Source organism: Schistocerca americana, chromosome 7, assembly GCF_021461395.2.
Source record: "Schistocerca americana isolate TAMUIC-IGC-003095 chromosome 7, iqSchAmer2.1, whole genome shotgun sequence".
In the NCBI taxonomy this organism is placed as follows: Eukaryota; Metazoa; Arthropoda; class Insecta; order Orthoptera; family Acrididae; genus Schistocerca; species Schistocerca americana.
Window position 1 is genome coordinate 519,886,744 of NC_060125.1, and position 26,282 is coordinate 519,913,025.

Sequence of the window (26,282 nt, forward strand, 5' to 3'; positions counted from 1 at the left end):
AGTCTGACTGGGGAACAGTACATCATGGAGTTCCACAAGGGTCAGTCCTTGGTCCCCTCCTATTTATTATATATATTAATGACCTACCCCTGTCCTCAAATAGTGCTAGCAACATCACAATGTTTGCCGATGACACAAGTATAGTGACAGCCAGCAAAACCTCCACTGACGTAGAGTTAAATGCCAACCAAGCACTTGCAAATGCTCTGAACTGGTTTATGGCAAATTCTCTAGCAATAAACCTCAGCAAAACAAATTACATGCAGTTCCAATCCAGTTACATAAGCCCAGAAGAGATTAACATTGCACAGGAGAGCCAACAGCTGCAGAGCGTTCAGTGCACAAAGTTCCTAGGCATTCACATAGATAACCGGCTCAACTGGGATTTCCACATAGAGCAAACACTAAAAAAGCTTAGCTCAGCAACATTTGTCATCCGAATAATCTCCAAAATTGGAGACATCAATGTATCAAAGTCTGCGTATTTTGGCTACTTTCATTCAGTGATGTGCTATGGAATAATCTTTTGGGGCAACTCACCACTTTCAAAAAAAATTTTTGTAAGCCAGAAAAAAGTAGTCCGAATTATTTGTAATGTCCCTCCAAGAACCTCATGTCGAAATCTCCTCTCACTCATGGCTTTCACTCTTCTCAATTCCCCTGAATATGAAACAAATGAGGCACACCATCATTATAACACAAGGCAGAAAGGTGATATGCACTGTGAACGGAAAAATCTCTCTCTGGTGCAAAAAGGGGTAAAGTACACAAGTACTAAAATCTTTAACACACTCCCGAGTAATACAAAGTGTCTTAAAGAAAATAAAATGCTATTCAAAAAAAAGCTAAAGGAATTTCTATTGGAGAAATGTTTCTACTCTTTAGATGAATTCTTCAACTGATATCAGTAATTTGAGTAGTAATTCAGATTATTTCCTTTGTCATTGTTATCTGTATTGTTTTTTATCACTATTGTATTTTTGTATTGTATTGTATATTATATTGATTATATTATTGTATTGTACCAATTCTGAATCATTCATTTACCATGTGTAATATATCAGTGGGTTTAGTATTGTATGATATCTATATTGTATCTGCTTTGACTCGTTCCACATCCAAGCATAATCATGCCATACTGGATCTATGCAATATGTATCTCAAATAAATAAAATAAATATCAGTAGATTTTTTAGTTCTTTTTTGAAGGTATTAGTGTTTGGTATTCTTTTGATACTATCTGGCAATGCACTGTACAGAATTTTCTGTTTGTAAACAGCACTGTCCTGATATATTGATTTTCTGTGCAAATCCCTATGATAGCCACCCCTGTTCCTCGTTTGATAATGGTGGACCTCACTATTCAAAGGTGAAACTTGATGGCTTTTAATGAAGCATATGCTTTCAAATATAAATATATATGGTAAAGTCATGATTCTTAAATCCTTAAAGATACCTCTACATGGTGCTCTGTAGCAACATCACTTAATAATCTTAAAGCTGTCTTTTGGAGCTTAAAAGACTGCTTTGCAAAAGAGGTATTACCCCAGAACACTGTTCCATACTTCAGTCGACTATGCTTTTAATTCTAGCTAGTGATTGGTACTGTCTGATGATGATTTGTTTGAGCTTATTGAGTGGAAATAATACAAAAATTCTTTGGTACCATAATTTCCTTTAAAACTAATAAACACATTTCAGTGGAAATGCAGTATTGAAGTGGTGGAGAAATGTTTCATGGAAGGAATTAAATATGTAGTTTACATCATTTTCTTTATAGACCTCTGCGCAGTTTTCAGCCCTTAACAGATAGTTAAAAAGCCTTATATCATCATCATTAAATTGCCTTCGCATTTTAGTTATTGTGGGATATTGTCCTATGTAATTTAAATTCGCCATTAGTATTTGGGCTTCATGGTCACTGTAATCTGTGCTGATGACTTCAACTGAACGGTGTAGTTTGTCTACGTTTATGAAAATCTGATCTAGAGCTGTTTTTGAATTTTTTGTGATCCTGGTTAGTGTGTTTACGGTTGGGGATAAGTTGAATGAATTTGTAATACTCAACAATTCATCTTTGTTTTTCCGAGGTGTGAGGAAGTCAATATTAAAATCTCCACTTATTAATAGATTTTTGTCTAGTGAGTGAATTTTTGTGAGTAGTGCTTCGAGGGAGTGATTGAAGGTTTGTATGTTCCTATCAGGGGCTCTATATACATTCAGTATCAATAGGTTATAGTTATTGGTCTGTGCGGATGCGGATATTCGCGGATATCCGCGGTATTTGTTACTTGGCGGATAAAATCGCGACCGGCGCGGATATCCGCGGGTCATTTGCGGATAATGAGCAAGGCATCTGCCCAGTACATATGTTGCAATGTTAGTTGAAAACTTCAAGTCTGTTGACATTCTTGGAATCTTGCAGGGCCCGGGTAGAGCGAATGTCTATTGTCCTCAGCCCCTGGCTACGACCACAGACAAAGTTACTCTGTGCTACAACCGATGTAGCTGTACCCAAGAGACCTGTGCCTAATCCGTTTTCATGACCGTGTCTTTTGTGTGGCCTGTGTAGTGCTCTCTGGGTGGCAAACCTGCCCACTGTCTACCAGACAGGTGCCCGTTGCAATTTTCTGCTGACTTCAGTTAGCGCTTTGTAGTGACCGAGTGACAACGTGCATCGTAGCAAATATCAGTGAGAGTTCTTTCTTCAAATGAACACCATATCAATGGATACAATTTCATGTAAGGTGAAAAAAGGTGATTTTACATTAGTGAAGGAAAACAAATTGAAATTGCCAATTTGGAAAAAATTCGCAGATGTATTTGATGGCAATGAAAAGATAATAGACATAGTGGCTTGTTTTGCATGTAAAAAAGTATATTCCTACACTGGACACAAAAGTGGAACTTCAAATTTGCTGAAACATTCATGTGAGGCTCGACAAAGTAGCATAATTACTTATTTAAATACCAAGAGAGACGTGAAAGTTCCTGAAGTTCTGCCAAATTTGAAGACAGCCATGACAGAAAAACTTATCAATCTTGTCAGCAAAGACATTTTACTATTTGAAGTTGCATGTGGATCTGGGTTTCTCGAGACAGCACAGTTTCTTATTGATGTGGGGGCCAAGTACGGTGTAGTGAGTGATAAGGAACTGCTACCTCATCCAACCACTCCTAATTTCTATAACCACTGATTTTGTTGTCACTCTTCAGAAGATGAGTTATTTCTTCCAGACAACGTCAATTATTGCTGGCAGTTTAACTTTCTCACAGGTGTGCCAGCGTTTTGCAGTGTAGGCCTAATACTGTAAATATTTTCACCTGGAAATGATGAGGACTGAACACATAAGCTATAATATAATCATCAGCTGACATGAATGGCTTCAAAATTTGACACATCCAAGCAGTGAGTACAAAAAAACTGTTGGTAAATGATGCAATGTGCTAGTAACAGTTTAAAACCATCATCATTTTCTACTGCCTTGGCACAAGAGCAGCCAAATATAATTGTTTCTATACATGTATTTTCATCATTTAATACTATTCCATTGAATTTTATTTTTTTAAATAGCGTTTCCAATCTCACGAGATCCGAGTCGCTACTGTGTGTGTTCCGGAGTGCCAATGCTTTCCTGTTTGGAATGGTCTGCTTTAGAGTAGGTATAGAGCATTTCCTGTGATTTAAGAAGTCAAAAGTAGTTAAGTTGTCACAGAAATGGCACCCTAACAATAACTATGTCATTACATACCATAATTCTAAGTACTACTGTCTATTACTATTAATTACTCATTCAAAACTTAAATATATGTGGATGCGGATAAGGAACTTGCGGATGTGGATTAATTGCTGCGGATGCGGATACAGTTGTGGATTAGGACCTTGCGGATGCAGTGTAGATGCGGATTGCACTTTTCTTATCCGCACAGACCTCTAGTTATAGTCTGTTAAGGTAATTAAGGAGAATTCAAAGTCTGTTCCTAGTTGCATATTATTGTACTTTATGAGGCTTTTGTAGCTTAAATTTTTTTTTTTGACATAGGTTGCTGTACCACCTCCCTTACTTTTGTCCCGACAACAATAACCAGCTAGAGTAAATTCGCCAAGTGGAATTTTTTAAATTTTGTCTTTTGTTTACCAGTGTTCAGTAATACAGAGAACATCTAAGTGTGACTTTGTTTTTTGGAACAGATCTATTTCTAGTAACTTATTAAACATTGACTGCACATAATGGTGTAATATTTTAAAGGATAATAGTGACTGTTTTCCAATGGAATGATTTTTGACACCACTCACCAGGTTTTCATTAGTCCTTGGAATTTTACCTCCTGGGTGTAAGTACAGGCCAGCCATTCTATCAGCCTGTAGTTTTACAGTTTGTAAGTGAATTTTCCACATGGTGCAGACATACTAATATCATGCACTCTGATAATTCAGCACAAATTTAGTGAGCAAAAATGTTGGTTTAGAGAAGATCAGTGAAAGATCTTTTTCAAAAGAATATGATGCTGGAGTTTCAAATGTGCTAGTTAACTTTAGCTGGGAGGCAGTTCATACTGAAAGTGCCATATATTCAAAATTCTATTACTTTTCTATACTTTTTAAACTGAATTTTGAGCAGTCATTACCAAAATTATTCAAATCAGTAGCACTGTCAGCAGTAGATATTAGAAAGGCTTCCCAAACCTTTAACTACCTCAGTACTGTGAAAGAGATGAAATGACCCAGTCTTGTTAAACTTCTCTATCAGTGTAATAAAATAGAGTGGGTGGAAAGTAATTGCCGGTTGGAGACCACTAATATTTTCCAAATTAACGGATTTATTTTATTGAAACAAGTTTCATTAGGACCAGCAGAATATCTTACCTACTTTAGCTGCATTATCCACCTATCCTCCAGAAAATGATTTCAAAAAACATCATAATGTGAAACTACCCAAAACAAACTAACATTTTTGTCTTAAAGTTACAGATGAGCAATACAGAGCAGCTATAATTAAACTTTTACTACTTGAGAGAGCCCCCACAAAAAAATGAGGAAGGCAGGACAATGAAACATTATGGAAACATTTGTAATGACATGCAGAGGAGAAATAAAGAATGAATAAACCATTGAAAGAAACCAATTTTAATTTACACATGAGAGAGTAACATTTGTTACTTGCATACAACATTTATGTTTCAGGCTATAAATATTGCTCAATGTGATGACCATCTGCATCCACAACAGCCTGGTTGGTTGGTTGGGTTAAAAGAGGGGGAAAGGGACCAAACTGTCATCATCAGTCCCTTGTTCTGAATAAAACAGTGCCACAAGTGTGAGAATAAAACAAACGAGACTGACAACTCAAAAGAGAATGAAAGGAAAAATCACAAGAATGATGAAGGGCGACAAACATGTAAATGGACAAAAGGGGACAAGAAAACCACAGCAATGCAAGAAATGGGATGAAGAGAGTAAAACAAGAAAGCAGATTACCATGGCTGGCTGACCATGAGAATAAAATAGGAGAAGCCAGCCACTCTGCTACACATTAAAACCTCCACCCTTGAAGCATTAGAGTGGAGAACACATAGGGACAAAGGACATGCACTAAAACTTAGATCAAACGATAAAACCCATGCTCATGAATAAAACATAAAACTAAATCAGCCAATGAGTCATTGTCAGATAAAATTAGCGGTAAAAAGTCCGGTAACCCAAGATTTTGTTGCTGGGCAGTCAAAGTGGGACAGTGCACCAGAACATGGGCCACTGTCAACCAGGCGCTGCACTGGCACTCGCGGCACAGGAGGTAACCGTAGGTCGCCCAAGTGTGGCCAATGTGGAGCCGGCAGAGGACAACTAATTCCCTACGAGAATCCCGCATGGAAGTCTTCCACACATTCGTAGTCTCCTTAATGACACACAGTTTGTTGTGTGTACTGTTATGCCATTCTGTCTCCCAAAGCCAAAAAAACCTTATGGCATAAGTCAGGTCAGGTTCAGAGATGCCCATCTCCAGAAGCGGTTTCCGCATAGCCTGTTTGCCAGCCAGTCGGCAAGTTTGTTGCCTAGGATGCTGACATGTCTTTGGGTCCACACAAACACCACTGAACGACAGGACTGGTCCAGGGCATAAATGGACTCTTGGATGGATGCTACCAAAGGATGGCAAGGGTGGCACTGGTTGATACCTTGTAGGCTGCTCAAGGAGTGAGTACACAGAAGAAATGATTCCCCGGGGCATGAACAGATATGCTGAAGTGCACGAGAGATGGCCACCATCTCTGCAGTGAACACACTGCAGCCACTGGGCAAGGAATGCTGTTCAAAATGGCCTCTGTGGATGTAGGTGAAGCCAACATGACCATCAGCCATCGAGCTATCGTGTAAACCACTTCATAGGCCCAGAATACATCAAGAATCGAGAGGAAGTGACAGCAGAGAATGGCAGGAGTAACTGCATCCTTAGGGTCATGTGAAAGGTCCAGCTGAATCTGTGGCCTAGGTGTACACTATGGAGGTGTATGCAGATGGACCTGGATGGGAGTAGTAAAGGGGAGGACTCCAGTTCAGACAAAGGGCTCACATGTGAACCACAATCATTAGCCCTGACCTGGGCCGCTGATGCAGGAGATTAACTGCCATGGGTGGAAAAAGGAGACAGTAATTCGGATGCTCAGGAGAACTATGAATGTGTGCAACGTAACTGGTGAGCAGTTGTGCACATTGGATCTGTAGTGGAGGGACTCCGGCCTGCACCAGGACACTGGTCACTGGACTCGTTCTAAAAGCTGCCATCACTAGGCAACGCCGCAGTGGTGCACTGGGTCAAGTACATGCAATGCTGAGGGCACTGTCAAACCATAAACCAGACTCCCACAGTCAAGGCAGGATTTAACAAAGGCTTTATAGAGCTGCAGCAGAGTAGAGTGATCTGCTTTAGGCAAATGTGTTGCTCAGGCAGCGGAGGGCATTGACGTGCTGCCAGCACTTCACCTTAAGCTGATGAAGGTGAGGTAGCCAAGTCAATTGGGCATTGGCATTGAAAACCAGTCCTAAGTCATGATTAAGCTAAAGTTCTGGTTCTAGATGAATGGTATGACACCAACACAAGTGCATAACCCATGACATAGCAGCCGAAAACTGGAAGACGTGGGCAAGAGCCCATGACTGTGCCTTGTGGATGGCCCCCTGTAGATGCCACTCAGCAACACCAGTACTAGTGGAACAGTACAAAATGCAGAAGTCGTCTGCATACAGAGAGGGTGAGACAGATGGCCCTACAGCTGCTGCTAGACTGTTAATGACCACTAAAAATAGTGATGCACTCAATACTGAGCTCTGCAGGACCCCATTCTCCTGGATATGGGGGGAACTATGGGAGGCACCAACTTGAACATGGAAAGTACGGAGCAACAGGAAATTCTGGATAAAAATCGGGAGAGGGCCTTTGAGACCTCACCCATATAATGTGACAAGGATATGATGTTGCCAGGTGGTGTCATATGCTTTGCGTGGATCAAAAAAGATGGCAACAAGGTATTGGCATCTGTAAAAGGCTGTTCGGATGGCAGACTTGAGTGACACAAGAATATCAGTGGTAGAGCACCCCTGGCGGAAGCTGCCCTGACATGGAACCAGTAGGCCACATGACTCCAGGACCAAATCCAGCTACCAACACACCATACATTCCAGCAGCTTACAAACATTGTTGGTGAGACTGATGGGCCTATAGCTGTCCACATCAAGCAGGTATTTACCGGGTTTGAGCACTGAAACGATGGTGCTCTCTTGCCATTGCGAAGGAAAGACGCCATCACACCAGAACTCTCCTGTGGGTCATATCTCCTCTACAGGAAGTATGGAATCTATCACTACTCCTTCCCTCCTCTCACATCAACCCACTCTTGATCACATCATACATCTGAATGCTTCTGGTAAAATGCTACTTTCACAGCTGATTACCAGGAGTATCTGGTCTAGACCTGAGCAGTATCTATCCTAGTCCAATGATTTCCATTGTCTAAACTTGGGCTTTTTAGGGGAAATTCACCCAAAAGGCCGAGCTGTAGAACAAATATATTTATAGTTCAAAGAGGTACTAGTACAACAAAATACTGCAGATTGGTTGAATCCAAGAATGTTAAAGAAAATGTGTTTATTGTCTTCCACCAAAACAACAGAAGACCTACACACAAAAAAGATGAACTTCTCATACCCATTCAGGAAAAGAAAAATGTACGTGGAATTTCAACAAATGTGTTGTGCACATCAGAACGTCAAGCAGAAATCACAGAAATTGAACAGATTCATTTTGATGGATATAAGCTAATATCATGCTGCAGAGGGACCACAAATAAAAAGAAAATGTGATATGCAAAAAGTGAGTTAAGTCCAGTATCCTTCAGGTTAATGACCATTGCACTGAACAGTTCTTTGAATCTCATGTCCCAATAGTTGATCGGTAAACACACAAGCTAGTAATACTGATTGTTTTCAGACTACTGGCAGGAAGTATATCAAGCTTCATAAATTGCTAGAAACAGTTTTAATAACATTAAGTAGATTTAACTGGAAAATAATTGTTTTTGTGGAAACTTTTAACATTCAGATCTTGTTTACTGAGGATAACAAGAGTTGTTGATGTCCAGCTTTGGATTATTTTTCACATTAAAATTCTGTATGAGGATTGAAGGACCTAGTACAAACAGCTATTGACACTCTTCTTTTATATCAAAATCTCAGAGTCGAATTAACTTTAAAACCAATAGTCAGTGGGTTATCTGACCATGATGGTTAAATGTTTATAAAGAAGACAGTGTTAATCGTAAATTTAACTCTTTCTTAAACATGTTCTAACAGCATTTGGAGTCTTGTTTCCTCCTGAAACAAAAAGGGGGCGAAATTGAACAAAAGGTAACTACTGGGAAAGTTTCTTGTGCTGTGAAGAGAGAGTGCTACATAATTCAGAGAACAAGCAATATTCAAAATTGGAAACTCTCTTACCACTCATATTGTAGAGCCCTCCACTCTATCTTCAAAAAAGCAAATTATATGCTATGGTCAAAAACTGAAAGAGTCTAAGACTAGGGAAAACTGGTGAACTATTAAATAAGAAACAAACAGAAGTAATCATCTGAATGACACTGAACCACCAGTAAACAAATCTGGAAAAAATGGTAATACTTTTGCAATATTGACCAACAAAATCAGATCAGCATGTTTTTCACTTGTGAGTACAGGGTGGTTATAATTAAACTTTCACTACTTGACCAAGTGTAGACAGAAAACTATTTACTGTATAGGTGCCCAAGTTTATAGACCTGGTGTCCAGACCATATACTGCAGGGTCTGTGTTGTTAGAAGAGTTAGTGTCATGATTTGCCATTGGGTACTGGTAGTGTACAGTGACATAGTACAAGCATCAGTGTACATTGTAGTTGCAGACAGGGAACAGGGATCTGGACAAGGGAGCAGGCTTTTCTCATAGAGCTGTTTTGTCAAAACGACAGCAATAGTGCTGCTGCTCTTCACATTAAAGGAATAAGGAGAAGTTGGGGTTGGGTTGATCTGGGGCAAGAGCCCAGACAGCGAGGTCATCAGTCTCATCAGATTATGGAAGGATAGGGAAGGAAGTTGGACATCCCCTTTCAAAGGAACCATCCCAGCATTTGCCTGGAGCGATTTAGGGAAATCACGGAAAACCTAAATCAGTAAGTCTGGACGTGGGATTGAACCGTCGTCCTCCTGAATGTGAGTCCAGTGTGCTAACCATTGCGCCACCTCACTTGGTACAGAGAAGTCCTCTTTATGTAACAGGATTGAAGAACAGAATTTGGGGGTTTTAATTAACTAGCAGTTTGGGAATTGCTCCTGCATGAGGCTGATGGCCAATTGTTTCACAAATTGTTGAAGAAGTTACTGTTGCCATGGCTGAGAATACTGGATGCAGTCTGCAATCTACAAGCAATGCATGAGCTGTGTCACAAAAGTAAAACATTCCATTGCCCATCATTCAAAAACTGTAGTGAACAACTAAGAAATAGTATCTCAGCTGTGGTTCAGGCTGTTGCCACCCTGAGGGTCTGGGGGTTAGAAAAGGCCCAAGGTATTCCTGCCTGTCATAAGAGGCAACTAAAATGAGTCTCACACATTTCAGCCTTTAGGTGATGGTCCTCTGTAGGGTTTGACGTCCTATTTGTCAAAGTGAGCCAATTGGGGAAGGGTGCCTTACATGGTGCATCGCGTCCATCATGCATTGAGATCTTTAGCCCATTATCTGAGTTACCTTTGATATCTGTGGTAACAACAGTCAGCCTCACTCCCACAAAATGCTGTACAGGTGATGAGTGATAACATTATTTATACCAAAGAGGTGAGGAACCTTCCCTCATGGCAACATACAATGGGAGACGAGCACACTTCAGATAGTCCCATGATGGTCTCAGAAATCCATCATACGAGACTGGACACCTATACCCGCTTGCTCTGGGAAGGAGGAGGATCCTATCCATAAACCCCACAGTTTTTGGAACAGACAGTTCTCCTGATGTCAGTCATAAGTGTGCCTAACTCGTGACATTCAGTTTCCAACCATTGATGTCATTTTCATGTCTCACCTCTCTGCCAGTGTACCAAAAAGACAAGAAACCCTGGCTAATGGCAACATACAAAGGGAGATCAGCACTCTTCAGATAGTCCCATAATTTTCTCAGAAATCCATCACATGGGACTGTCAGTACTACAACTCTCATAAGACTTGATTTTTATATGCAGTTCCTTTGCACCATCTATATACATATGTAGTATCTTATGCTCAAAGACAGAAAAAACTACTGAACCTCAGTGATGGTTCCTGAGATTTCCCTCTTTCTGAAGGTTTCCTCAATTAGCTGAGGCCAATATAGGTGTCCATTCCATAGGACACATATTCGTCTCAGTTTTCAGCATTGATATTACAGTAGATAGATGTTGACCATTTACAATGCCAAAAGGTGAACACAGATCTCTTGGAGCACAAAAGAGGCAGAGAGCATGTTTCAGATTAAGGATGAAACCATAGCATACAGGCTCTGACTTTGTCATTTTGGCAGTTGATACCATGTTAGTAGTCAAAGCTAATGGGTTTTCACATTGATATGGATTTTTATTTAGATACCAACTCTATAAAATAGTTCTAGATTATGGAATACATCACCAGTTCTGTTTAACAACATGATCTGCTCCACCCATTACTTTTTATTCCATTGAGGTGATTGGTTGCACCAATAACCACATCCATTTAGCAATAGTTCGTTAAGTAACCTTAACACCTAAAAGGATCACAAAGAACTGAACTGATCATGGCAGAACAGCCAAAGATAATGCTTAGAGTCCAAAGGTGAATGCATATCAATGGTGTGCCCGCAGTATGGAGTACTCTTGAGTGGCCGGGGGGCGGAGGGGGGGGGGGGGGGGTGACTGGGTGACTATATCGTCGGCAGGGATGGTCTGCGGGAGCCGGACCACGGCCATCTCGACAGCATCATCGGGGAGCTGTGTGGGTAGATGTCGTGAAGGAAGGTTCAGCCACTGAACCTGGAAGTTGTTGAAGTGAGCCGGGCGTCGTACTGGGCATGCTGGTCGTGTGGAAACAGGTAGGCCAGTGGTTTGTGGGTGGAACAGAGCGATGACAACAATATCTCCAGTGGGCATGGCAAACACAGAATGCATGTCCAAGTCGATGTCGGGCAGGAGGGGAATACGTTTCACCAGGCGGCAGGGAATGGAGGAGGTTGTGTCATGAGCACTGGATGAAGAGAAACACACGAAGAACAGTGTACAATCGCGCAGTATTATTGAGATGTCATGGATTATGTCCGGGGGGACAGGCACAAACACCTCGAGTGAGGGAACGTTCGAGATTGGGGGGGGGGGGGGGGGGGCACGAGAAACCTCAACAGGGCAAGGCAGGTGACGGTGGAGAGGTCGAAGGGACCGGTGAGGCCCGGTGGCGAGGGCATGATCGTAGGTAAGCTCGACATGGGGAGCATGTGGTCACTTGACAGAGTGCATGAGACCAGAGTAGAGGGCGAGGTCATGGGAGAGCTCGACATTTGGATCTGGAAGTCACTCAATCAAGTGTGTAAGTCTGACGTGGAGGGAGTGGTCAGAGCGTTGTGAGCCACGACAGTGAGTGGCGTGGTCATGGCCTGAAGGGGGGTAGAGGAAGGCTCGACATGAGCAGGCGTAAGTCTGTTGAGAGAGACTGTAACAGCTGAATCTTTCATCTGGATGTCATAGGTGTTGGCTGAGTGCCGGAGAGCTCGGTATGGGCCAGAATCTGGATGTTGGAGGGGAGCACAGACAGAGTCATCTCAGAGCATGACGTACTCACAATTGTCCAGAGATTTCGGGACGTGAACCTTAGGGCGGGAATGGCTGGAGGGCGGAGGGATATGGAGGTTGATGAAGTGGCATCTGACGCGGTCCACAAAGGAAGGTAAGGCAGACTAAGGGAGAGAAGCGGAAGGGCTCACAAGTTCGCCAGGGAGAACAATGTTCTGGCCGTATATGAACTTGGCTATTGTGCCTTTGAGGTCTTCCTTATAGATCACACGAATGCCGAGTAGCACAAGGGGAAGGGCCTCCGTCATAGAGAGTCGTGGCATTGAAGAGTCGCCTTGAAAGTGCGGTGCCAGCACTCGACTAGCCTGTTACTTTGCAGGTGATATGCTGTGGTACGGATGCACAGGATGCCGCAAATGTTACAAATCCCGTTGAACAGGACCGACTCACATTGTCTGCCCTGGTCACTCGTGATGATAGCTGGACATCCGAAACCCATGACTCGACGAAAGCTCGAGCATCAGTTTCTGCTGTAATATTGAAAAGGGGGACAGCCTCGACCCAGCGAGTTGTTCGGTCGATAGACGAGAGAACATAACGAAAGCCGTTAGAGGGGCAGAGAGGGCCGACAATCTCAATGTGAATATGCTATAAACGCCCAGGAGGGATCGAAAAGCGGCTGAGGGGGGGTAAAGTGTGCTTGTGTACTTTGCAGCGTTTGCACGCGATGCAGGAGCGTGCCCATTGCTGGCAGTCCTTGTTGACATTTCTCCACACAAAATACTCTGCTACAAGACAGGCAGGCGCACGAACACCGGGGTGGGCTAAATTATGCAATGCGTTGAAGACAGCTCGACGGAGCGTGGTTGGGATGAGGGGGCGTAACGCGCCCATACTGTTGTCGCACCAGATCTCACCAGAAATGCCAGGGAAGGTGGTGCGAATGAAGTGTAGTGAAGAAGTAGGGTCTGAAATCAGGTTTTGTGTTTCCTCGTCAGCGGGTTGGAGGTTAGGCAGTTCAGAGAGGTCTAACAGCGAATGGACGGCGTCGACTCATGAAAGGAAATCAGCAACTATATTGTCAGCACCCTTTATGTGTCTAACATCAGTGATGAACTGAGATATGAAGTCCACGTATCTGAAGCGACAAGGAGGCGGGTCAGCTGGCGGGTTTGTAATGGCAGCAGCCAGGGGTTTGTGGTCTGTTAAAACATAGAAAGGGCGTCCCTCAACGTCAGTCTTAAAATGCTTAATCGCTTTGTAGACCGCGAGCAACTCCCTGTCAAATGCGGAATATTTCCATTGTGCATTGGTGAGCTTGCGCAAGAAGAACTGCAGAGGCGAAGTTTGGCCATCGATTGTCTAGCTAAGGACGGTGCCGATGGCAGTATCGCTCACGTCTGTGGTGATAAAAAGCTGTGCATTGGGATGAGGATGCGCGATGGTGCAGGCCTCGGCAAGAAGATTTTTGAGGGCAGTGAAAGAGTCAGTCATAGCAGGGGTCCATGGAATGGGCCAAGATCCAGAAGTGTTGGTGCCTGCCAAGGCATCCGTCAGTGGAGCCTGAATCTCCATAGCCTGAGGTAGACATCGGCGATAATAATTAACCGTCCCCAGAAAGCGCCGGAGCTCTTTGAATGACGAAGGTCTGGGTAGTTTTAGTATTGTTTGTACTTTCTCAGGGGGTGGTGAAATGCCGTCGGCAGAGACCCGAAAACCAAGAAAAGTGACAGCGGGTTGATGTAGCTGCAATTTGTCCTGGTTGGTCTCGATGCCTGCTGCTGCGGGAGTGTTCATAACAGTTTGCACATGTCGAATGTTGTCCTTGACGGAGGAGCTGAACACAAGAACGTCATCAAGATATGCAAAGCAGAAACTTAGGTCGAATAGCACTTTGTTGATGAAGCGTTGCCAGGTCTGGGTTGCATTTTCCAGACCGAAGGGCTTGAAACTGAAATAAACTGATCGGGGTGGTGATTGCTGTCTTCTCGATGTCTTTAGGTGCCATGGGGATCTGGTGGTAGGACCGTTTGCAATCAATGACAGAGAACATGGTCGCACCTGCGAGGGAACTGGTAAAGTCGGTAATGTTGGGTATGGGGTAGGTGTCCATAATTGTTCATGCATTTAGTCCACGGTAGTCTCCGCACATGCGCCAGGACCCGTCTTTCATGGGTGTCATATGTATGGGCGTAGACCAGCTGCTGGCAGAGGGTTCAATGACGCCAGAGCTTAGTAGTTCAGAAATCTGATTTTTAAGATCGGAGAGGCGCTCAGGTCAAAGTCGACGTGGTTTACTGGAGATCTGGGGACCTGGCGTGAGGCAAAGCTTGTGAACCGTGCCGTTGGTGACGACGGAAATATTGCCAGTGGCACGGGAGGCAGTTTGTTTACAATGTGTGGTGGGCGGGGCAGGTGAGGCGGGGTCGTGGTGTTCGGAGCCACTCGGCGGATCCGACGGGAGCCGAGGCGGTGAAGTGCACCAGGAGTCAATGCGACAAGATGGCCACCGGCCCGAAGCAGTGGCACCGTGGTCGGGTGAGGTCATGTGGCAGCACGCTCATGAGTTAACACTTGGCGCGAGTGCACTGTTTGTGTTGTCAGCGGCGGTCACACGGCGGCGCGCAGGAGCCGAAGTTGCATAGTTTGAGGTGCAGTCCACGAGGGGCGGGGTAGGAGCCGTCAGTTCGGGAACACGCGACGCTCGTCGTGCATGCGCACTTGTTTCCGGCCGAGTGTCAAACGCTGCCGTGTTAGGAGGGTGTGGCCCTGCGGAACTGTCAGTACACGTTATGGCAGTCTTGATAGCACAGTTGAAAGGGGTAGTGGGAGGTAAACACACGGAGGCTCGATTGCAAGTAGATTTGGCGCACTTACTAACCTTGCTTTGTCCTTGCTGTAGTGCCTGTAACTCCTTTGCTGCATTGGAGAGCTGGAGCTGTGTTTCGTGGAGCTGGAGGGAGAGCTCGAAGTTTTCTTTGCGTAGGCGAGCGACGTGTTCAAGCTCGACAAGGCACTTGTGCGTGGTTTTTTGTAACGTCGTCGACAGAGATGAGCATGTACGGATGAGATGAGCTCGGACCAATGTGTCAGGAGGGGGGGGGGGGGGGGAAATTGCTCGAAGGAGCACAGAAGTTTGTGGTGTCGCAAGAAGTCAATGCCTAGTATAGATTCGTCAATTTCGCCCACTAAAAAAGTCCACTCGAGTTTGCAGTTTGCGGAGACTGAGACGAAGTGGGAAGTTGAACCCGAGCATTGTAGTTTAGTTGAATTCACAGCTTGCAGTGAAGTATGATGAGGCTGGATGTTCGACAACGCTAAGGACGTAGGCAGCAGCGAAACATCGGCGCCTCTGTCCACTAGGAAAAGGTATCCCAAAGAAATGTCTTTAAGGTAAAGTCGTCCGCAATTATCCGGTCGTTCCCGGACAGAACGGAGCACTGGGGGTGCCTGTCATGTGCGTAGGAGGCGGCACCTGGACCTACCTGCGATTGGCGTTTGGGAAGTAGCAGGGTGGTCTGCAGTTCCGTGCCGCCTCACCAAACCGTGTGTGGAAGTAACAGTATCTACATCTACATCTACCTCGATACTCCGCAAGCCACCTGACGGTGTGTGGCGGAGGGTATCCTGAGTACCTCTATCGGTTCTCCCTTCTATTCCAGTCTCGTATTGTTCGTGGAAAGAAGGATTGTCTGTATGCTTCTGTGTGGACTCCAATCTCTCTGATTTTATCCTCGTGGTCTCTTCGCGAGATATACGTAGGAGGGAGCAATATACTGCTGGACTCTTCGGTAAAGGTATGTTCTCGAAACTTTAACAAAAGCCCGTACCGAACTACTGAGCGTCTCTCCTGTTGAGTCTTCCACTGGAGTTTACCTATCATCTCCGTAACGCTTTCACGATTACTAAATGATCCTGTAACGAAGCGCGCTGCTCTCCGTTGGATCTTCTTGATCTCTTCTATCAACCCTATCTGGTACGGATCCCACACTGCTGAGCAGTATTCAAGCAGTGGGCGAACGAGTGTACTGTAACCTACTTCCTTTGTTTTCGGATTGCATTTCCTTAGGATCCTTCCAATGAATCTCAGTCTGGCATCTGCTTTACCGACGATCAACTTTATATGATCATTCCATTTTAAATCACTCCTAATGCCTACTCCCAGATAATTAATGGAATTAACTTCTTCCAGTTGCTGGCCTGCCATATTGTAGCTAAATGAAAAGGGATCTTTCTTTCTATGTATTCGCAGCACATTACACTTTTCTACATTAAGATGCACCATGCGTCAATTCGCTGCAGATCCTCCTGGATTCCAGTACAATTTTCCATTGTTACAACCTCTCGATACACCACACCATCATCTGCAAAAAGCCTCAGTGAACTTCCGATGTCATCCACCAGGTCATTCATGTATATAGTGAACAGCAACAGTCCCATGACACTCCCCTGTGGCACACCTGAAATCACACTTACTTCGGAAGACTTCTCTCCATTGAGAATGACATGCTGCGCTCTGTTATCTAGGAACTCCTCAATCCAATCACACAATTGGTCTGATAGTCCATATGCTCTTACTTTGCTCATTAAACGACTGTGGGGAACTGTATCGAACGCCCTGTGGAAGTCAAGAAACACGGCATCTACCTGGGAACCCGTGTCTATGGACCTCTGAGTCTCGTGGACGAATAGCGCGAGCTGGGTTTCACACGACCGTCTTTTTCGAAACCCATGCTGATTCCTACAGAGTAGATTTCTAGTCTCCAGAAAAGTCATTATACTCGAACATAATACGTGTTCCAAAATTCTACAACTGATCGACGTTAGAGATATAGGTCTATAGTTCTCCACATCTGTTCGACGTCCCTTCTTGAAAACGGGGATGACCCCCGCCCTTTTCCAATCCTTTGGAACGCTACGCTCTTCTAGAGACCTACGGTACACCGCTGCAAGAAGGGGGGCAAGTTCCTTCGCGAAATCTGTGTAAAATAGAACTGGTATCCCATCACGTCCAGCGGCCTTCCCTCTTTTGAGCGATTTTAATTGTTTCTCTATCCCTCTGTCGTCTATTTCGATATCTACCATTTTGTCATCTGTGCGACAATCTAGAGAAGGAATTACAGTGCAGTCTTCCTTTGTGAAACAGCTTTGGAAAAAGACATTTAGTATTTCGGCCTTTAGTCTGTCATCCTCTGTTTCTGTACCATTTTGGTCACAGAGTGTCTGGACATTTTGTTTTGATCCACCTACCGCTTTGACATAAGACCAGAATTTCTTAGGATTTTCTGCCAAATCAGTACATAGAACTTTACTTTCGAATTCATTGAACGCCTCTCGCATAGCCCTCCTCACACTACATTTCGCTTCGCGTAATTTTTGTTTGTCTGCAAGGCTTTGGCTATGTTTGTGTTTGCTGTGAAGTTCCCTTTGCTTCCGCAGCAGTTTTCTGGGTAGAGCGGTTGCATTTCCTGCGGAAGGTTCATTTCCAGTGGCGGTGGCTGAGGTTTGGTGGCCGCAGCAGGTTCAGTTGCAGGAGGGGGCGTTACCATGGGCGGAGCCGGTGACGTCCCAGTAGCTTGTTTACTGCTTCCCGGAGCGAGCGGAACGGTCTGCACAGTACGGCCCCGGCCGCGTCCGGACGCAGGGCGATGAGCCTGAACCTGAGACTTGTCAGGTAGGCAGTGGCTGGCGAAATAGAGCAGTGATGCATCGTGTAGCTTGTCAGCAATTGTCACTGTTTGCTCGAAAGGTTCAGAAGACCTTTGAGCCAGAGCAAAGCGGATGTGAGGAGATAGTTTATCTGACCAGATGGTGAGGAGAGCTGTGTCAGCGAGTAGATCGGCGCTGACCAGGGCACGTAGTCGTCTCCAGAGCTGGGAAGATTTGTCGTTGCCTAGTTGCTTGTCAGCAATCAAGTCCTCCTGGTCGTGCAGGTGGGTGATGAGGCACAGAAACCTGGTTGACTCGTCGAGTTTGTAATGGTCAAACACTTCTCCACAATTTTGAACCAGGTTGTTGCTCTGTCGGGATTAAACGGCGGCAGCGTCGGTAAGCGTTGTAGAATGTTTGGAAGAACAGGTTGAGTTGAGTTCGTCGGGGCACTGCCTGAATCGAGCTGTTGTTGCTGTAGTATTCCAGGAGAGTGTGCCTCCAGGGGATGTGGCAACGACGGCTGTTCGGGTGGCAGCGTGAAGGTAACATGTTGTGGTTGAGCGCGATCCATCGCGGCGCGGATGGCCGACGCGTGTGAGACACCGTAATGTGTCGATTGCGGTTGCGGAAACTCAACACGTTGCGGGTGTGTTTGGATTGACACGTCGCAGAAGACCGACGCAGATGAGGCACCGAAATGTGGCGAGAACAGTAGCGGAAGCTCGACTGGAGCCAGCACGGGGGCGACAGGAGAGAAAAAGTTCAAAGTTTGAGAATGCGTGTTAGTCTGCGGAAAGCTCGACGTATGATCAGAGCCAGGGCCCCTGTGTTGAAGGGAGGCTGCGGAGGTGCGGGCTGTCCAGAAGCACAGTGTGGGAAATGATGTCGAACGTGGGACGGAATGTGTGAATATTCACTGTTCATAGTCACTCCACTCAAAACGGTGTGCGGATAAGGTGAATGTTGTGGCACAAATCACTGAGATGTAGCAGTGGGACGGAGGTGGAAGTCAGGCACAGATAACAAGTTACTGTTCCTGTTGCAGGCCGAAGTATCGAAGTAGGAAGGCATGTGCTGATGCTGAACCGAGGCAGGCGCGGGCATGGTCGAATGCTGAGGAGGCAGACCTGTGAACGAAGCAGTTCCGGCCACGTATCAGGCATCCGCGTGGTACTGCACGAATTGCGGCTTGGTAAATTGTTCCTGTACTGTGCACAGTGTGCGCTGCTATAAAATGTATTCATATCCTTCCAAATTTAGTGTTTCTTAAGTACAATGAGGCGACCACAACCTAACAATGAAAAGCATCCTCATTCCATAACACCACATTCATCTGCACTTAAATGTTGGCCCTCCGCATGTTGGAAGATAACTTCTCCAGGGCATTTGGCAAACCCAAACCCTTCCATTGGGGTTCCAGGGGGTGCAACATGATTCATTTGCATGTACACTAACGATCAACTACAGCCTCAAGGATGCGAAAGCTTCATGTATGCTGATGACCTTGCTCTTGCTGCCCAGGGCAAGATGTAGAGATAATGCTTACAAACAGTCTACCACAGCTTGGTACTTACTATGAAAAGAATCAACTTGCACCCAATCCCAAGAAAATGAAAGTGTGTTCATTCCATCTGAAACATAAACAAGCTGACAGGAAATTCGAAATATTCTGGAATGGAGTTTCACTAGAATATTGTTCCCATCCCAGGTATTTGGGTGTCACTCTCGGCCGTACACTTACCTACAAGGAACATTGAAGCTGAAGTAGAAATTATCCCCCAGAAACTGCCTTCTTGTGAAACTGGCAGGACTGAACTGGGGTACACATCCACAAACATTAAGAACTACAGATCTTGCCTTATGTAATTCTGCAGGAGAGTATGTTAGCCCAGTGTGGTACAATTCAGTACATGCAAAGCAGGTTGATGTAGCCTTAAATGAGAGCTGTAGGACTGTTAAAGGCTCCCTAAGGCCAACCCCGACAGACAATGTTCAATGTCTCACTAGGATTGCTCCACGTGACATCAGAAGAGAGGTAGCAACTAACATCGAGAGGCATAAATCAAATACAGTGACCTCACATCCACTCTTTGGACATCAACTTGCCAAGCCAAGACTGAAGTCCAGGAAGAGTTTCCTAACAATCTCGCAGCCCTTAGAAGGATAGCTGCGGCTACCCAACTCACCAAGTGGAAAGAAAGATGCCAACACCTGTCAAAGTGGATGACACCACAAGAATCTCTGCCACCTGGACACATAGAGAAGTGGGTCATTGGAAGTTCCTGAACAGACTACAGACTGAAGTTCCAAGATCGAAGGACAGTATCCTTAAATGGAACTTTCAACTGCCAACACAACACTGTGCGAATGCAGTGAATTGCAGACAACCCGGCATCTCTTCAAATGTAACTCATGCCCAACCAGCTGTAGTATGAAGGACTTAACGTCTGCAGCACCCAATGCTATCAAATTTGCCCAATTCTGGGTGAATACTGTATAGTTTTCTTTGTATGTATGGTATATGCGACATGAATAAAGAAGAAAGCATGATTTATCATTCCAGTCACTCATTTCCAGTCATCCACTGTCCAGTGATGTCACTCTTTACATTAGCTTAAGTGTTGTTTAACAACGACTACAGAAGTGTGTGTCTTATGAGAAGGTGGTTGACCACATACACCATTATTTTTAACTGCCTAGTAACTCCCTGGTAGCTGGACTGCTGCTTACAGCCTGAAACCCACGAGTGTGATTTTTACTACCACCTTTGGCAACGCTTTACAGTCCCTGTCTACCAGCACATGGCGTCTACCTGCTTTCATTTTAGCTGTGGCTGTTCCTTTGCGTTTCCACTTCACAATCACATTACCAACAGTCGACTTGGGCAGTTTTAGAAGGATAGAAATGTCGGTAATCGAAGTGTTACTCAAGTAACTTCTAATGAGTAGTCCACATTCGACGTCACTGAGCCGTCCTGACTGACCTATTCTACTGTTACAGCTTCTCTACTGGCAACAAAACATTCCCTGTCTCCTTTTATAGCGTTGGATCCATCTCTCATGACATCTAGTTCTTAACTTCCGCATTACAGAGGGGTGTCCAAATGCTTTTGATCAGACTAGAAGAAGTAAAATTGGTCACAACCAGAAGATTGGTTTGATCATAGGAATGCTGCATGTCTCTGGCCTTTGACATAACTTACCGAGACATTTGTAGTGAGGCCTACCTTTTACCATAGGTTCCTGAAATGAGATGCAGTTTGGCATTCTTCACCTTGCCAGAAGTGGTAAAAGTGATAAGTGTTAAAAAGTGCTTCAGGCCTACTGGGGAACGAACCCCAAAAATTCATATTTGTAGTGTAGCGTTTACCCTCTGATACAATTACCAGAAATAACACTGAAATTAAAAACAATAAGAGGGGCAACTGAAATCCTGAAGCAGCCTGACAACATCAACAGACGGCTATAGGTTCCCAATTTCCTGGATGCCAGGCCACTTATGACCACTGGGCAGTGTCCTTGCAGCACACTGCCATACAACCCCCCTCCCCCTGCCCCCGCTCCCCCCCTCTCTCTGTCCTAACATGGACCATTGGTATTTAGGTCCTATAGAATAATAAGATATGTGATGTCGGTTAGAAACGCAATATATTGAAGCAGACGCTCCCCAGATAATCAGTCTGTCCTCTGTAGAAGGTCACCGCAATGGGACACAAAACGTGGGTTATTTTAATGGTTTAGCTTTTTATGTACATCTTAAGACAAAAAAAGGGGGCACCACAAAGAAATTTTCCAAATGGGATGGAAATCGGTATATGTGATGTTTTTGTACAGACGAATAAATGATTACAATTTCGGAAAAACCGGATGATTTGTTCAAGGTGTGCTTCACAAATCGAACAAGTCAATAACGCATTGGTTCACCTCTGGCCCTTTTGCAAGCAATCAACCAGCCTGACATTGATTAATAGTACCGTTGGATGTCCTCGTGAAGGATATCATACTAAATCTTGTCCAATTAGCGTGTTAGATAGTCAAAATCTCGAGCTGGTTGGAGGCCCCTGTCCATAATGCGCAAATGTTCTTAATTTGGGAGAGATCTACTAACCTTGCTGGCCAAGGTAGGGTTCGACAAGCACGAAGACAAACAGTAGAAAATCTCGCCTTGTGCAGGTGGGCGTTAACTTACTGAAATGTAAGCCTAGGTTGGCTTGCCATGAAGGGCAACAAAATGATACACAGAAGACCATCGACATACCGTTGTGCTGTGAGGGTGCTGTGGGTGACAATCAAAGGAATCCTTCTATGAAAATAAATGGCATTGCAGAACATCACTCCTGCCTGTCAGGCTGTATGTTGGGAGACAGTCAGGTTGCTATTCCACCACTGTTCAGGGCATCTCCAGACAATCCTGGAGTATAATTGTCTTCACAGATGAGTCCCACTTCGAATTTAGCCTCCAACACCAGTGAGGACGTGTTTGGAGATGCCCCGGGTAGAATGTGGATATCAACCTGGCTATCGCCCGACCTATGGCCCAACAACCGAGCGCAATGGTCTGTAATGCCATTTCTTTTCATTGCAGGACCCCTTTGGTTGTCATCTGTGGCACCCTTACAACACAGCAATTTGTCGACAATTTTCTATGCTCCATTTTGTTGCCCTTCATGACAAGCAATCCTGGGTTTACATTTCAGCAAGAAAATGCCCACCTACACATGGTAAGAGTTTCTACTTGTCTTCATACTTACCCAATCCTACCTTCCTACCTTGGCCAGCAAGGTAGTTGACTCTCTCCCCAGTTGAGAACATTTGGAGTCTTATGGGCAGGGCCTTCCAAACATCTCGGGATTTTGACGATCCAGCGTGTCAATTGGACAGAATTTAGCACAACGTCCCTCAGAATGACAGCCAACAACTTTATTAATCAATGCCAAGCCGAATAACTGTTTACTCGAGGGCCACAGGTGGACCAATACGGTATAGACTTGCTCATGTTGTGAAGGCCTTTCTCTTGAATAAATCATCGATTTTTTCTAAAATTGTAATCATTTGTTTGTCTGAACATGTACATCATACTTACCGTTTTCTGTCCCATTCAGATAATCCCTTCATAGTGCATCTTCTTTTTGTCTTATAGTGTATCTATATGATGATGCAGTAGAACACCCAGAAGATTTTCAAGGAGACTGACGCCGATTGCTGAAACCTTTGAGAGGCTTATAGAATCTTGATGGTAGCTAATACTTTCCTTGTAAAGCTGAAATCTTCTTTAGTATTAGATATGTTCGACAATGTTCCTGGTTGCATTACATATTCCCATCTCTCTCTTTATGAGGGTACCACCAACATTTCGAACATGATCGTTTTGCGGGTCCATGTGTGGGGAGGCATAGCGCTGCATGGCGTACAGATCTCCAAATCCTTCAACATGGCACATTCACTGGTAAACGTTATTGTGACACTACAGTCCTTTCCCATTTGCATCTTCTTAGGGGTGCATTTGACCCTGACACCTTTTTTATGGATGACAATGCGTGACCATGTGGAACATGGCAGGTGGAAGATATCTTGGAACGAAAGGATACTCGGTAGATGGTCTGCCCTGCCAATTTCCTCGACTTAAATCCCATCACGCATGTATGGGATGCATTGGAAAGACACATTGCAGCACATCAACATGCACACAAAATTTTATAAGCGAAAATCGTGCTAACACCTTTGACAGTGGAATACACATACTGGTACCATTGTTGCTGAGGCTACAGGGTGGGCAACTTTCAGAGGTGGTAGAGGACCAAAACAAGAAACAAACTCAAGTAAATACGGCCTCAAAAATGCATCCCTGAAGAACGATGAGCGCTTGTTCATCTTCACTGTTGTGAAATACCGGTACATCTCTTCTACTATACAATTGCCCATAGCTCATAAGGTATGCATTCTAGAGCCTATATTTATTGGACCTTTTTGTTGCTTTAGTCCATACTACCTCCTCTAAAAGTATAGAAACCAAAGAGCTTTCAACAGAAGAAGTGTTTCACAGCATTGAAGATGAACAAGTGCTCATAGCTCTTACGGTACGGATTTTAGAGTCCATATTTACTCAATAGTTTTTCTTGTGTTGGTCCGTACTACCACCTATGAAAGTTGTTTATACTACAATCTTATCAACAACAGTACTGGTACATGTATTCCACTGTGAGACGCATCAGAACGATTGTCGTTTGTAACTTTCGACTCGATCGTTTCCAGACTGTGGTCCCTTACTTCAAATTGATATACTCACCCTTCTCCATCATTCCTGAAAGTTTGTAACATAATTGCGGAGTCATCCTATGTAGCAGACTCCAAACTGCAAACATTGCAATGTGGACTCAGAATCAGGTGAAGGCTGTGTTTTGTTTCAGGCGTCGGAAGCGTCTCTGTTCATACCAGATGGCTGTGACATTTGTGTGTAGAACCAGAGACTGAATTTTTCCAAACTTGAAGTCAGTCCCAGCGCGCTACATACACTCCTGGAAATGGAAAAAAGAACACATTGACACCGGTGTGTCAGACCCACCATACTTGCTCCGGACACTGCGAGAGGGCTGTACAAGCAATGATCACATGCACGGCACAGCGGACACACCAGGAACCGCGGTGTTGGCCGTCGAATGGCGCTAGCTGCGCAGCATTTGTGCACCGCCGCCGTCAGTGTCAGCCAGTTTGCCGTGGCATACGGAGCTCCATCGCAGTCTTTAACACTGGTAGCATGCCGCGACAGCGTGGACGTGAACCGTATGTGCAGTTGACGGACTTTGGGCGAGGGCGTATAGTGGGCATGCGGGAGGCCGGGTGGACGTACCGCCGAATTGCTCAACACGTGGGGCGTGAGGTCTCCACAGTACATCGATGTTGTCGCCAGTGGTCGGCGGAAGGTGCACGTGCCCGTCGACCTGGGACCGGACCGCAGCGACGCACGGATGCACGCCAAGACCGTAGGATCCTACGCAGTGCCGTAGGGGACCGCACCGCCACTTCCCAGCAAATTAGGGACACTGTTGCTCCTGGGGTATCGGCGAGGACCATTCGCAACCGTCTCCATGAAGCTGGGCTACGGTCCCGCACACCGTTAGGCCGTCTTCCGCTCACGCCCCAACATCGTGCAGCCCGCCTCCAGTGGTGTCGCAACAGGCGTGAATGGAGGGACGAATGGAGACGTGTCGTCTTCAGCGATGAGAGTCGCTTCTGCCTTGGTGCCAATAATGGTCGTATGCGTGTTTGGCGCCGTGCAGGTGAGCGCCGCAATCAGGACTGCATACGACCGAGGCACACAGGGCCAACACCCGGCATCATGGTGTGGGGAGCGATCTCCTACACTGGCCGTACACCACTGGTGATCGTCGAGGGGACACTGAATAGTGCACGGTACATCCAAACCATCATCGAACCCATCGTTCTACCATTCCTAGACCGGCAAGGGAACTTGCTGTTCCAACAGGACAATGCACGTCCGCATGTATCCCGTGCCACCCAACGTGCTCTAGAAGGTGTAAGTCAACTACCCTGGCCAGCAAGATCTCCGGATCTGTCCCCCATTGAGCATGTTTGGGACTGGATGAAGCGTCGTCTCACGCGGTCTGCACGTCCAGCACGAACGCTGGTCCAACTGAGGCGCCAGGTGGAAATGGCATGGCAAGCCATTCCACAGGACTGCATCCAGCATCTCTACGATCGTCTCCATGGGAGAATAGCAGCCTGCATTGCTGCGAAAGGTGGATATACACTGTACTAGTGCCGACATTGTGCATGCTCTGTGGCCTGTGTCTATGTACCTGTGGTTCTGTCAGTGTGATCATGTGATGTATCTGACCCCAGGAATGTGTCAATAAAGTTTCCCCTTCCTGGGACAATGAATTCACGGTGTTCTTATTTCAATTTCCAGGAGTGTATAACGAACGTATAAATAGGTAAAATATAACCTTCGTGCGATGTTACTGAAAACCTTATCGTTACTTTTGGGTATACAACGTTTCCCTCCGAGCAGCAGACGTCAGAGAGAGACCAGATCACCTAGCTGTCAGTTTATAGATAAAAACGGGCGGAGTCTTGGGGATATGCGCGTTATCGCGTACGTCACGCAGTGTCGATAGTCGGCAGTTATCGGCAGATAGCAGTGATACAATGCGCAAGCATCGATTTCATCTCGGCAGTACACGATTTGACGCGGATTCGACCTTGGCTGCTGCGGAGCGTTGCAGTGAACCATTGGATCTACAAGGTACAGACTACATGACGTCGTCTCATTGCGCGTCGTTGCGCCGTCAGAGTACTGT

At 45.2% G+C, this 26,282-nt stretch overlaps 1 protein-coding gene across 1 annotated transcript in view; it reads left to right on the forward strand.

Annotated features, from left to right (window-relative positions):
* Positions 1-12,402: 12,402 nt before the first annotated feature.
* LOC124623058 overlaps positions 12,403-26,282 on the forward strand; it is a 240,575-nt gene continuing 226,695 nt past the window's right edge. The window contains exon 1 of the mRNA XM_047148851.1: positions 12,403-12,467. Coding sequence (XP_047004807.1) covers positions 12,403-12,467 — 65 coding nt within the window. The remainder of the gene's footprint in view (positions 12,468-26,282) is intronic.